A 14015-nucleotide genomic window follows, 5' to 3' on the forward strand; every position below is an offset into this window, starting at 1 on the left:
GGATCATAAACAGGGTTACATATGTGTCGGTGCGCAAGGAAAAGGGTGAGGAAATGAGTGGGAAGGAATGGGGGTGAATGTATTGAAGGTGCTGATTCAGCACCAGATACGGCGCACACCTACAACCTTCGAAAGTAAGCAAGGGCGGACAGGGTACCCTCTAGGGGGAAGAAACACAGGAACACAAACAAATTACAGTTGCAGCTTGACCAAAGACTCTGCGGGGAAACACAGGGGTAGTAATGCATTATGTGGATTATTGGCCTGCAGGACTTTTTCTATCATTAGCACTAGGTAGGAAAAAAAGAACCCTGGCAAACACATTCAGCAGGGATGCTGTCGGGAGGGGCCCTGCCCGGGGATCCCTGCTCTGAAACACATGATCAACACCAGGTGGACCAGGGAGGAGGGAGACAGAGCTAGACTAAAGCAGATAAGACAATGCTGGGTGATGTAATAGAAGGGTGGCAAGCCAATCCTGTGGGCACTTGGGGCTAGAGGGAAAGTGGACTTGGGCCATATAAGTATTAGCATGGCCACAAGTTGCTATCGGCAGGTGGCTATTGGAAAGTGAAACTGGATGGAGTGGCGTTCCCCGGAGGACCAATCAAATGGTGTATATAGGTGTTATTGGGAGGTGGACAGCCTTCAGAGTGTCCACTACAAGGTTTGCAAAGGCCGGAAAAGAGCAGGTACCTTGTGAATGCCTTCTTCCCCATCAGAAGCAGGGTGTCTCGTGTTCTTTCCTCAAAGGTGCTTACCAATGGCAGTATATACAAGTTCTGGAGGTCAGCACAAATGTTATTCTACTAATTGCAAACTGTTTCGGGGTTGGGTGAGAATCAATATGGCACCACATGTGGAGGCGATGAGTTGGGATACTGTTGATCTCTTAGCTCCAATCATGTTCTACAAACATGCATTAGCACTAAAGCTATCACGTAGCATAGCCAATTAATTTCTTGGGAATGGTAGAATATACAAACCTTCAAACTTTAACTGTGTCTAATGCCTTGATCATTGTATTCGTAGTATAAATCTAATGTTCAGTATATGAACAGATGTCAGCTCTCATCAATCAGTTCCAGTCCTCTGTTCTGTTCGATTTGTGCTCACCCAGCTTTAATAAACAGCATTGCTTCTTGCCCGGTGTGTGCTCCTTTTTGACCACAAGTTTTATATGGTGGGATCAGAGGACCCCCCTGAGTACAGTAGTATGTTCATTGTCTGCACTGTAGGAGTTTAACACTGGAGTGGAAGAGTCTGCATGTTTTTGTTTCTTTTGAAAGAACAAAACAAAACATGTTTTTTGGCTGCTTTTATTAAACTATTTAAAGTCATTGGTGGGTGTGGTATTACTGTGCCGATAATATTTTTTATCATCATGTTACTGCAATGGCCAACTACGAGTTGGCTGGAAAGGGGCCTGATTTACCTGCAGCTATGAGTCGGAGGTAAGTCAGGCCCCTTACGGGCAAAACCTGCCTGTGAATCCTATCAGATTACATGGAATGTGGATTTACCTCCCTTACCGGTAACAGTAACATTGTTTAGTGGTATACTGCTGAATTTACCATTGTGATACCACTACATATGTAATGAGGCCTTTGTACGCAATCAGAAGCTGCATATTTGTTTTTTGTTTACCTTTTATATCAATCCAGACGGATTATACATTTATTATATGCATCAGCAGCTTGAAGAACTCTTGCATTGCGTTTGGAAATTAAAGGAGATGACAGTGTATGGCCATATTTATACAGAATAGAGCATCCTCTACTGTAGATACAAAGGATATGCTGATCACCTCAGAGTTTTGTGACTTAATAAAGGATCTCGGTTTTCGGCCATCTTCCTACATTTGGTGACAGAATGTCTTGTTGACTTGCAGAATCCTTATAACATACAGTAGGGTAGTACTCCATTTCACATATCTCTTCTCTGTGCGTTTTGCCCTGAAGAGATATAATGGGTCCATCACTACAAATCACCTGTGTTCATTTACACATATGTGAAATGGAAACATAAACAAACGTGTTGAAATGCTAATGCCTCGATTGACCATTTTTATTTGGCACAGGGACATGTTGCCTGGGGTCTCAAACGACAGCTTTATGCTTTTGGCGGGGCGTGGTTTGTGAGAGAGAAGAAAGATAAAGGGGAATGAATATCGGGACACATATATGTCCAAATGTACACCTCTGTGAATAAGGCATTCACTAGAAATGGTGACATTGCTTCCCAGGAGCACGCCCCCTACCCTCATTCTGCAAATGTACTGACAGAGCAGTGAGTCTGAAAGCCCACAGCCAAACCCCCAACACACACACACACACACACACACGCACGCACGCACGCACACACACACACACACAGATTGTTAGTAATGTGCAGTCTGCATTCACTGAGCGTTTTCTCATGGGACTGACCTAACATAAAAAAATTCTGTGAATCAGGCCCCAGGGGTTTTCTCCAATTGCGTTTGCTCCAAAAAATACAAAAACCTTTAAGTGAATTTGTCCCATTGTATTTCACAAGCAATTTGGCAGATGGGGGGAGGGTGGGTACCCGCAAGTTGCAGTGTGATGAAAGATAAATAAAGATTGTGTTCACATCTCTCTGTTCCATTTGGACAATCTTACCCATTGCATATGAATGGCAGCCACTGGCATAGGTAGGCAATACATCTTTGATAGTGATTGCCCCGTCATCTATTGGAATGCAAGTATGGACCACGTACCAATGTGTGTTTCCTGTTGGGCTCATTATCTATACTCTGAACTCTCCTAAGTAGGCACCTCACATTTCCTATGCAACAGGTGTAAGGTACGGCTCATCGCTCGCATACACGTAATAACATTCACAGGTTATGTTATGTTACACCATTTATATTGCACCAAAGCCTGAGGGTGTCCAGGCGCTGATCTTGGACACTTGGACAATGATTGCGTATTGCTATTTATACAGCAATACATGAAATAAGAAGTCACATTCTATTTACTAACCCACGCTTATGCATACTGTGTCATGTTATGCAAACTCCACGGGCCACACAAGACACGTCAAAAAAATTCTTTAAATGTGTATCTATGAAAAATTACATTTTGTTCTGAGACATTCATGTTTTTTGTGATCCTTTAATGAGCTAGCATATATAATAAATCTAGCCTCACTGCTAATACAGGGTGACCACCTGTGGTTTCAATGATATGGGTAGCCATTGACTCTCTTGTTTCTCTTGATATAGGCGCTGAACACTACAAAAGAGGATAGGGAGAAATAGTCATTCCGAATCTTACTCAAATAGCCTGGTTTTCAAAAGTTTTGTAAAAGCAATGTGGCTGTCTTCTTTTATTATGTATTCAGGTAGTTCATTCCATGCTTGGGCTGCTAGAACTGGGAAGGAGCGACCTCTTCCCTGGGCTCTTTTTACACAATCAACTTTTAAAAGAAATGCTTTTGTAGATTGCAGGTTTCTCATAGGTTTGTATAATCCGAACCTCTCTCTGAGATATAGGGGGGCGGTCCCCAAGATGCACATGTGAGCAAGTGTCGGTATTTTTAAAATCCAAGTGCTCTTAATTTCCATAATAAATGGTTTCATTTCAAAGTGAAATTCCCCCTAATAAGGAAATGAGATAAATAAATGAGTTATTGAGTCTGCTTAACACTGCCGGGCTCGTTAGAAGAAAGTGTGGAGTCATTTAAAATGAGAGATTGTATGAGTCAACACTTAGTGCTCATGTATGAAAGATGTTCCTGTTTTAATGCGTTTTTCAGTGCTGTGTAAGTATTCCACTAAGCAGCGCCCTTGATGCTTGATTCTGTTTACAATGCCTCCCGATATTAGCCGAGGTTGTTTGTGTGGGGAAAGGATTATTTATGCAATGAAATCTCTGCTTAGTATTATATTGAAGCTTCTTGATACACCAGGAGTAGATATGGATGGCTGTGCCATATTGTGATAGGTGTCATCACTCTCAGACGTATTACAAGTAAAGAAGACATGTTTCTGAAAATGTAGGGCCTAAGAGCCCGATAATAGCATATTTGCACGGTTCAAAGTGACTTTACACGGCTGTAAAGGGACTTTGCACTGCTGACACAAACCCAGATTCAAGGAATTTTTGCAGTGCAGACAGTGTGAAGTCATTTTGTACTGCAAAAACGACCACTAGCACTGACTTTGCAGTGCAAAAATACCCTTTGCACAGCTCCATGAATAAGGGTTTGTGCCGGCAGTGCAAAGTCACTTTGAACTGTGCAAATATTCCATGCATCGGGCTCTAAATATGTTAGGATTATTTTATTTTTATCTTTTATACACAACAGTTTCTGTATTATAGTCCAATGTCGATATACCGCAATATACCCTATCTAGAAGTAAAGCATAATATGTATTGATCACTTTTTTTTTTAAACATTTGTATTTACTTGGTAATATATAGATATAGGTTTCAATTTCAATATGCTTACTTTCAATTATTATGTCATTTTAAATACAATTAAAAAGTAAACAAAATCATACTATTGTCAAAACAATTTGAGCAAGTCCTAATTAGTCCCAACTTTATGTGTGGAGATTTATAAAAATTGTATTGGTGTTGCAACTTTTTCCAGAAAGTGTAATTATTTTAGAGAATGAAACTAAGATAACTGATGTTTTGCGCATCACATATGTTGTGATTGCTGCAAATCTGATAGCTATGGAAACATATGTAGCTCTTCCAGGAATTCTGCATCTTGATTGCAAATGTAGTTAATCCAAAATGTTTGCATTGAAAGACCCATGGAAAGAGTTACACTTGAGACACCAACTCACTAGATACTCGTCCAGGTGCCATCTTTGTTGGGGCTGTGCCATCTTTGTGGAAATCAACTCTCATATGTGGCCTAAAATGAACATAGCTTTCAGAAAAAAAGATTTCACCAAACATAAATGTATTGTAATATGAATATGGAATAACAGCTGTGGAAGCAATACAGTAGAGGCAGGGGTGGACTGTCCTATATGGAACTCTGGAGATTTCTCGGTAAGCCACTACACACTGGGCCACCTTTGCCTGGTAACCTTCATGAACATTTGTAATGCAGGCCACTTTAAAAATGATTTCCAGGGCATCTTTTCTTCCCAGTCTGCCCCTGAGTTGAAGGCATTGGAATTCAGACATCATTTCTGATTATGTTATATGCCACAAAGCTGTGCTAATTCTTTTGCAATGCAATATATAGTACGCTGACTAAAGTGCATAATCAAGTGCCCTTGACATGTATACAAAGTCTGATTTGTATGCAGTAAATGCAAGTAAAATATGCCTGCAAGCATGGAAAGGAAAATACCCTAGAACTCAGGCCATGGACCACTGCATCCGATTCACCACAGTGCTACACAGAGTATGGACCCTGTGGGTCAAACACATGTACAAACATATTACAATCCTATCTAATATAATTCCTTATGTATCTTTCTTCCTCTTAGAAAGATTGGTTGTGATTATCCTGAAAGTGTTATTTGATGTTTCCTTTCAGTCTTCCGTCAAGCCGAGATATGCATCATAAATGTTGCTATAGATTTTTCCCGGAACTGTCTGAATGCTTTCTATAACATTTATGGTGAATTTAAACCATCTTCATTCAGGAGCTTATAGTTATCTGTACTGACAGTGTGGTTGCTTATGTTTGTACTTTTATCAGTATATTCCTGAAAATATTATCTTTTTATTTTGTTTTATTTCTAATATTTCACCTAAGACGTTCTTTTAATTTCTATGGTCCTCATTAAATATATCAATTGGACAACACTGTTAATTCCAGCTGGGCTACCTAATTTTAACAAAATTAATTTTGTTTTGTGTTTTCCTTACCTGGAAATTCCTTTCGTTTTTTACGGTTAGCGTATTCTATTTTCTTTCTTCATAATTTTCAATTAGTTTCTTATATTTTGTTGTAACAATATTGATTGTTAAACGTTTGGCGTTGTCTGAGCAGTTTAATGTAAAATTACGAATATGCCTATTTATACCATATAACACTATCAATTCTCCCTTGCACTTGTTTATTTACTGAGTAGCATCTCCTACTCAAACCTAGTGTATTTTTTGCAATTGCATGTGTACCAGAATCCCGAAAAGTAAGGAAATGTATGTACGGCTGCAAATATTCTATCCAATACCAATGGTCGAGTGTGTCCTATCCCTTTGAATTTTGAGTTCCAATCTATGGATATTAGTCCCAAAATTGATTTCTCATGCATTCTTCAAAGTGCATTAGTTTATGAAGTGTGCATTCAATATTTTGTAGTTTATGTATAGTTCTACAAAAATCGTTTAGGATTTGTTTTTTTAAGCATGCATACTACAACATTGTGGCTTGTAATGAAATGGTCTGCGGTCACAAAGAAATGGTAAACTGAACACAAAGAATAGTTTCTCATTGCTACAATATCTACTGCGATTGCCATTTCTAAAATGCTGTTCACGTCATGATTGTACATCTATTTAAAAAAAAAATGTTACCCATGTGTAATGATTATCTACACCTTCATGAAATGGATTGGGATATGTAACTGAATTGCATGATCATTTTCTATTCTAAAATTAATGATGGTGGCTATGCAATGTTTCACTTATGGTTAATGGCATAATTTGCTAAACATGTTCAACAGACAGTACATTTCTGGTATTTGTCTTTTTCATTTGTAACAATAATTCACATATTCTAACAAATGAATACAATGTTTAACAAAATAAAATAACGTATGACTATGACAACTTATATCTTCTATGCAACCAGCAACAATAAATGTTAACACAATGAGAAATTGATTCTAATGGAGCAAGCACATGAACTGGCACTGAAACTCACAATGGCACATCTGGAATGACTTGCAACCCACAGTACTTTAAGAATGTTACATCTCTCACAGAACCTCTCAAAAGACACTCTGCTTCTGGAATGGGTCAAATTGTACAGTAGGCTTCAAGGGGGACTCATCCCACAACACAACTACTATCATGCAGGGTCAATGTGGAATGAAGAGTTCATACATTGATAATATGCTATGAATTGAGATATAAAGTGAACCATTTATAATTGCCTGACATGCAAAAGAATGCTAAGTAGTGTACCTTGATATTGGGCACTGAATCCTCGGTATCTGTGGTTGCTATCCGTCACAAAATGAAGTCTGAGCCAATTTTTGTTGCTGATAATTGGTGGAGGCACATTAATTCCTGACAGCCTACAAAGGGATATAGAATACAACAAAGTTATGCAACAGTAAATGGAGAGTAGACATGCCCTATTCACTGGTAAAACAAGAACAAACAACTAATGAATTGCATGTTTAAAATCGCATCATGTAATACACACAAATATAGGTGACAGGTGTCACTGGCATGCAATCTCAGATCAGGTGATACGAGGTGTAGCATCCCTTCAATCATGTTAATACATTATCTGAGTTTTTATAACACTCCTGCAGCTCGATGGGCACTTTAGGACCCTGTGTGAAATGGAGATGAGATATGTCAGGGTGTCGGTATAGATGAGGGAGTATCTTAGATGCCTGAGTCATAAAGGTAGGGGGTAGGGGATGCCTTATCCCAAATGCTCATGTCCAGGCCCGCAGCTTTGGGCCTGTTGGATATTCACTTCTAGTCAGGGACATTGGACCTGTGGGATATTCTCTTCTTGTGGGGAGCATTGGGCCTGGCGGATATTTACTTCTGGTGGGTAGCATTGGACCTGTGGGACAATCACTTGTGGTGGGGAGCATTGGGCTTGAGGGATATTCATTTCTGGTAGGGAGCATTGGATCTGAGAGATATTCCTTTCTGGTGGTGAACATTGTACGTGATGGATATTCACTTCTCATGGGGCGCATTGTGACTGGAGGATATTCACTTCTAGTGGGTAGCATTGGACCCTTGGGATATTCACTTCTCGTCGGGATCATTGGACCCGGGAGATAATTACTTTTGGTGAGGGGCATTGGACCTGTTAGATAGTCCCTTCTGGTGGGGAGTATTGGTCCTGGGGATATTCACTTTGGTTGGGGAGCATTGGACTTGGGGGATATTCAGTTCCGGGGAAGAGCATCACACCTGTGAGATAGTCACTTCTGGGGGGAATCACTGGACCATGGGGAGATTCACCTCTCGTGGGGATCATTAGATCAGTGAGATATTTACTTTTGGTGAGGAGCATTGGACCTGTCAGATATTCACTTCTGGTGGGGATCATTGGACCTTGGGGATATTGACTTCAGGTGTAGCGCATTGGGACTGGGGTATATTCACTTCTGGTGAGGAGCATTGGACCTGTGAGATATTCACTTCTGGTGGGTATCATTGGACATGGTGGATATTCACTGCTGGTGGGCCATATTGGACCTCGGGAATATTTGCCTCTGGTAGGGAGAACTGGACATGGGATGTATTTACTTTTGGTGAGGAGCATTAGACCTGGTGGATATTCCCTTCTGGTGGGGATACTTATACCTCGAGGAGATTCACTTCTCATGGGGAGCATTGGACCCTGGGGGATATTTGCTTCTGGTATTGTGCACTAGACCAGGGATATATTTACTTTGGGTGAGGAGCATTGGACCTGTGAGATATTCACTTCTGGTGGAGACCACTGAACCGGGGGGAAATTCACTTTGGGTGGGGAGCATTGGATCTGGGGGATCTTCATATCTGTAGAGGAGCATTAAACATGTGAGATATTCACTTCTGGTGGGGATCATTGGACTTGGGGGATATTCACCTCTGATAGGGAGCATTGGACCGGGGCGATATTCATTTCTGGTGATGAGCATCAGACCTGTGGAATATTCAATTCTAGTGGGGAACATTGGACCAGGATGATATTTACTTTTAGTGAGAAGCATTAGACTTCTGAGATATTCACTTGTGGTGGGGAGCATTGGACCTGAGGGATATTCACTTCTGCTACAGAACATGGAAGCTGGGGGATAGTACCTTCTGGTGGTGAACACTGGACCTGTGGGATATTCACTTCTTGTGGGGCGCATTGGACCTGGGAGATATTCACTTCTGGTGGGGAGCATTGGACCAGTGGGATGTTCACTTCTTGTGGGGATCATTGGAATAAGAAGATATTTACCTTTGGTGAGGAGCATTGGACCTGTGAGATATTCTCTTCTGGTGGGGAGTACTGGACCTGGGGATATACACTTTGGGTGGGGACCATTGAACCTGGGGGATATTCACTTCTGGTGAGGGGTATTGGACCTGTGAGATATTCACTTCTGGTGGGGATCATTGGGCTGGGGGATATTCACTTCTGATAGGGAGCATTTGACCTGGGGGATATTCACTTCGTTTGGGGAGCATTGGACCAAGGAGATATTTACTTTTGATGAGGAGCATTTGACCTGTGAGATACTCACTTCTTGTGGGGTACATTGAACCTGTGGGATATTCACTATGGGCGGGGAGCGTTGGGTCTGGGGGATATTCACTTCTGGTGAGGAGCGTTAGAGCTCTGGGATATTCCCTTCTGGTGGGGAGCCCTAGACCTGGGGGATATTCACTTCTGGTGGGGAGCATTGGACCTGTGGGATATTTACTTTACGTGGGGAGCATTGGACCAGAGAGATATTTATTTTTGTTGAGGATCAATGGACATGTGAGATATTTGCTTCTTGTGGGGAGTATTGGACCTGGGGACATTCACATGTGGTGGGGAGCATTGGACATGGGGAATATTCACTTCTGGTGGAGATCATTGGAGCATGGGGAGATTCACCTCTCGTGGGGAGCATTGGACCAGAGATGTTTACTTTTGGTGAGGAGCATTGGACCTGTGAGATATTCACTTCTGGTTGGGATCATTGGACCTGGGGGATATTCACTTTGGGTGGGGAGCATTGGGCCTGGGGGATATTCACTTCGGGTGGTGATCATTGGACCTGGGGGATATTCACTTTGGATGTGGAGCATTGAGCCTGGGGGATATTTACTTCAGGTGTGGTGTATTGGGCCTTGGTTTGATTCATTTTTCATGGGGAGCATTATGACCTGGGGGATATTCACATCTGGTAGGACCAGTGGACCAGGGATGTATTTACTCTTGGTGAGGAGCATTGGACCTCTGAGATATTCACTTCTGATGGGGAATACTGGACCTGGGGGATATTCTCTTTGGGTGGGGATCGTTGCACCTGGGGGATATTCACTTCTATAGGGAACATTGGACCTGGGGGATATTCACATCTTGTGGAGAGAATTGGACATGTGGGGTATTCACTGCTCGTGGAGAGCATTGTACCAGGGAGATATTTACTTTTGGTGAGGAGCATTGCATCTGTGAGACATTCACTTCTAGTGGGGAGCATTGGACCTGGGGGATAATCACTTCAGTTGGGGAGCATTGGACCTTGGGGATATTCGCTTCTGGTGAGGAGCATTGGACCTGTGAGATATTCACTTCGGGTGGGTATCATTGGACCATGGGGAGATTCACTTCTTGAGGGGAGCATTGGACTTGGGGGATATTCACTTCTCGTGGGGAGCATTGAATCTGTGGGGATATAAACCATCAACAGTACACTTGAGTTACCTACAAAATTGTATTATCAACAGGATCAACCCCAATTTTTTGTTAACGTGGGGCTTAACTCTGATTGCAGGGAACCATAATAGTTTTCAGAAAAGGGAGCGAGATTCAAGCACCCCTCCTTCTTGTGTGAATTATCTTTAGCCGCTTGTGACTTATTGACGGTATAGTCATATTACAATAGACATTTTCTAATAACTTAATTCCACCACAGAAAATGTCCTCATGCTAAATGTTTAACAGCTACATATATACGTACACGATTGCAGCCAACATCAAGCATTGCTCCCATAAAGCTTTCATTGGTGTAAAATAGTAATTTAGCCCAGTAAAGGAATAACAGGACCATGGCCTGAAGATAGGCTGTTGTGCAAACCACTTGACGAGAATTACGCTGACTGGGAATGGAATATTACATGCATCAAGTCACAATCGAAGTGGCACAAACGTGATGGTAGTTACTAATATTACGTCTTTGTTAAATATTATCGAAAGGAAAAGAGCTATAGGAGAGCCCAATACTTATGAAACAAACTGGACATGATGCAACATATATAATTAATTAAGCAATCGTTGCCGATGTGCCCAAGAGAACTAGTTCCTGTTGGATTAACAGAGTGCGACCGGTTTTGCATTAATCTGAAGATTCTTAAATTGCCATTGAAGCTTCTTTGTACGTGGCTACTGTACAACAGGTTCCTGTCACAAATACGATGTATTTTCAAATAACCACTCTTCAGCATTCGTCATGAAGAACCAGGTACTCAGCCCAGGGGAGTTGCTAGGTCTGGAAAAGACCCGGGGCTAAACTGATGTCGGAACTGTTGGGACTGGGGGCTAGCTAGTCTTTTGGCTGTAGCTCCTGAGATTCTATCCGGGGCTTCAACCAAAAGCTCAGGGGCTATAGCGCCCTTAGCCCCCCCCCCCTAGCAACACCCCTGACTCAGCCTAAACTTAGAAGTTTAGGATGTGCACAACATGTTATTGTATTTATTAAGATTACATATTGAAACAGTAAAACTGGGTTATAGTTGTGAAAGAGAGCTTGGAATGTGGGGCCGGATTTGCAAAGCCTTTTTCATTGGGATTGTGCCATTTTAAAACGCTCCTGTAAATCAGGCCCTGGGCATTTAGCTAAAGGCAATGCATTAGACTGGCAGCAAGGAGTGAACCCAATTAAGTTTGAGCAGTGTTTAAGCCAAGAGGAAACCATAGACCTGAAGAAATCAGGATTACTACTGCTAAGAATATTGTACATCTGTGCAGGAAAGAAAGACTGGTAGGATTCTAGGCAGGGACCTTGGATGGTAGTATGCATGTGGCCATTGGAATGGAAGTGTGCTCGTATTAAATCAATTAAGACAAATGTCTCTATTTTGAAAGATTTCGGTCAGAGGTGTATGATAGGAGGCAGTTTGCAACTACTGGTGACCTTTATTGGAGGGAAAAGTGCTTTGGCTGCACTGCGCAATTGCTTTAAACCTTTATAAATATCAAAGAAGAGGAGCAGAGCACCGGCGCGAAGTTCGGTGGTCATTCCGTTGGGGAGTCCAGTCACTCACCAGTCAGCCAGCAGTCAGACGGAGCCGGAGCTGGGAGTCCCTTACATTGACGTTACTGTTGCCGTCGCCATTGTTGTTGATGGAAGAGTGCTGAAGTCTGAGCCTGAGGAGTGGCAGTGGGATGCAAAGTGGCCCTATCCCCGAGCTCGAAGGCTTTCTGGTGAAGGGGAGAGGAGGTAAGATCACCACGTGACATCTTTACTCCCACTCCTAGATCTGTTTTCATGAGTGCCCGCCTGCTGCAGAATGGAAAGGGAACCCTCAGAGCTCATGGTGGAGACTAGCGCGTCTATTTAGGCTATCGAGGCTAGTCTGCAAAGGGAGTGCTCTGACTTCGAAAAAGCGTAACGTGAACACAAATCCAAATGCAAGCACAAATTCAAATGTAAACACAAACTCTGAAACTGCTACTGACATCAGTATCAACAGTGCAGCTCTGAGATTGGGTGTTCGAGCCGACAAAAGCAAGAGCCAGAGCCAGAGAGGATGTTTGAAAGCAGACCTAGTGGTAATGCCTGGGTTGACTCTGGAGTACAAAACTGACTCTAACTCTAATGATATAACATGCTTATTAGAAGTCGGAGGGGAAAACCAAAGGGGGCTGAAGGAGGTCCCGATTCCGACTGTGGCTAAGGTTGTGGAAATGGGAAGAGAGATTTCAGACACCATGGTGGTAGAAATCTGGCCACCACATCAGCAGAAGGTGGTGCCCCTGCAACAGCAATGATAAAAGTGATGGATGATCCACGAAAATAGGTCAAGTGCATTCAACACACTGCTGAACCCCGACCTAAATCAAATGGCATGGACTGTTCCAACAATAACAACAACACTAACAATAAATCTTCCTAGCAACTTACAAAAAACGTTGTAGTTGGGGGTGAGTGAAGCTCTGAATGAAATAAATGTTGAAACCAGACAAAGACAAAATGTGCCTGGAACAGTTTCCGGCCAGGTGACCAGGTGATTAAGAGTGTGTTGCCCACACAGCTTGTCCAAGATGAGGGTGGTCTTCCAAAGCCAAATGTAAACTCTGTAGAGACTGTAAATCAGGACAACTGGAACATAACATTGTTTTTCCTCTTTTCCCTGGGCAAAGTAACTGATGCAGAAATATTGTGGGGGGTAGCTGAGTTGTTGGAGTCGCCCCCGCTAAAATTACATCTTAACGGAATATGCCAAATCAATGGGTATAAAAAGGACCACCTCCCGTATTTTCAGGAACATCTATTCCAGTTTTTCCAAGGGCTATGCCTCACAAACTGCCCCAGAAGGAATTAGACCTTTGGAGGGGGCATTTGAGGTTTTCCCAGGAATACAGACTAGTACTCCAGCCCACATAGCATTTTCTGAGGTAAAAGCTAGAGAAAAGGCAATGCAGACCTCATTAAGGCGCAACATCGCCATAATCGAAAAGAAGATTAAAATGTTGGATGCTACCGCCCTCGGCCGAGCAACCTGAACGAAGTACACACTCTGGAACGAGTGCATGCCATAAACCATCTGATGAAAGAGTGCATTCAGAGGTGGCATAGGAATTATTTGAGAAAACCCTGGTGGACCTTGTAATAGAAATGCTCTCTTCCAGGTATGTCGACAGACAGTTTGAAGAGGAAGAGGACCCTCTCCTCCTTAGTAAACCTATCAGTCATGGTGGAGACAACAAACTCCTCATATTCAACCTAAGATGGGTTAAGGGGAAACAGTCTCAGAAATGGATTGGCTCCTTGGCGAGGCCCTGGCCGTGCTGGATCATTGTAGCGGTATGTTGATGCCAACCATCGCCTTGGCCCCATTCCTAATGTTATATGAGTTCATTAATGATAATATCATGCAACGCTGCTTGCCATTCAACAGTCTAAAGTGTTT

The 14015-nt window shown here is 42.4% G+C and overlaps 1 protein-coding gene across 5 annotated transcripts in view; it reads right to left on the bottom strand.

Moving 5' to 3' along the window:
• CSMD3 (CUB and Sushi multiple domains 3) overlaps positions 1-14015 on the bottom strand; it is a 3270409-nt gene that overhangs the window by 2220319 nt on the left and 1036075 nt on the right. For all 5 annotated transcript variants that reach the window (XM_069621531.1, XM_069621530.1, XM_069621528.1 and 2 more), the window contains exon 6: positions 7128-7240. In XM_069621531.1, coding sequence (XP_069477632.1) covers positions 7128-7240 — 113 coding nt within the window. The remainder of the gene's footprint in view (positions 1-7127; positions 7241-14015) is intronic.

This window comes from Ambystoma mexicanum, chromosome 5q (assembly GCF_040938575.1).
Source record: "Ambystoma mexicanum isolate Mex_15411 chromosome 5q, UKY_AmexF1_1, whole genome shotgun sequence".
Lineage (NCBI taxonomy): Eukaryota > Metazoa > Chordata > Amphibia > Caudata > Ambystomatidae > Ambystoma > Ambystoma mexicanum.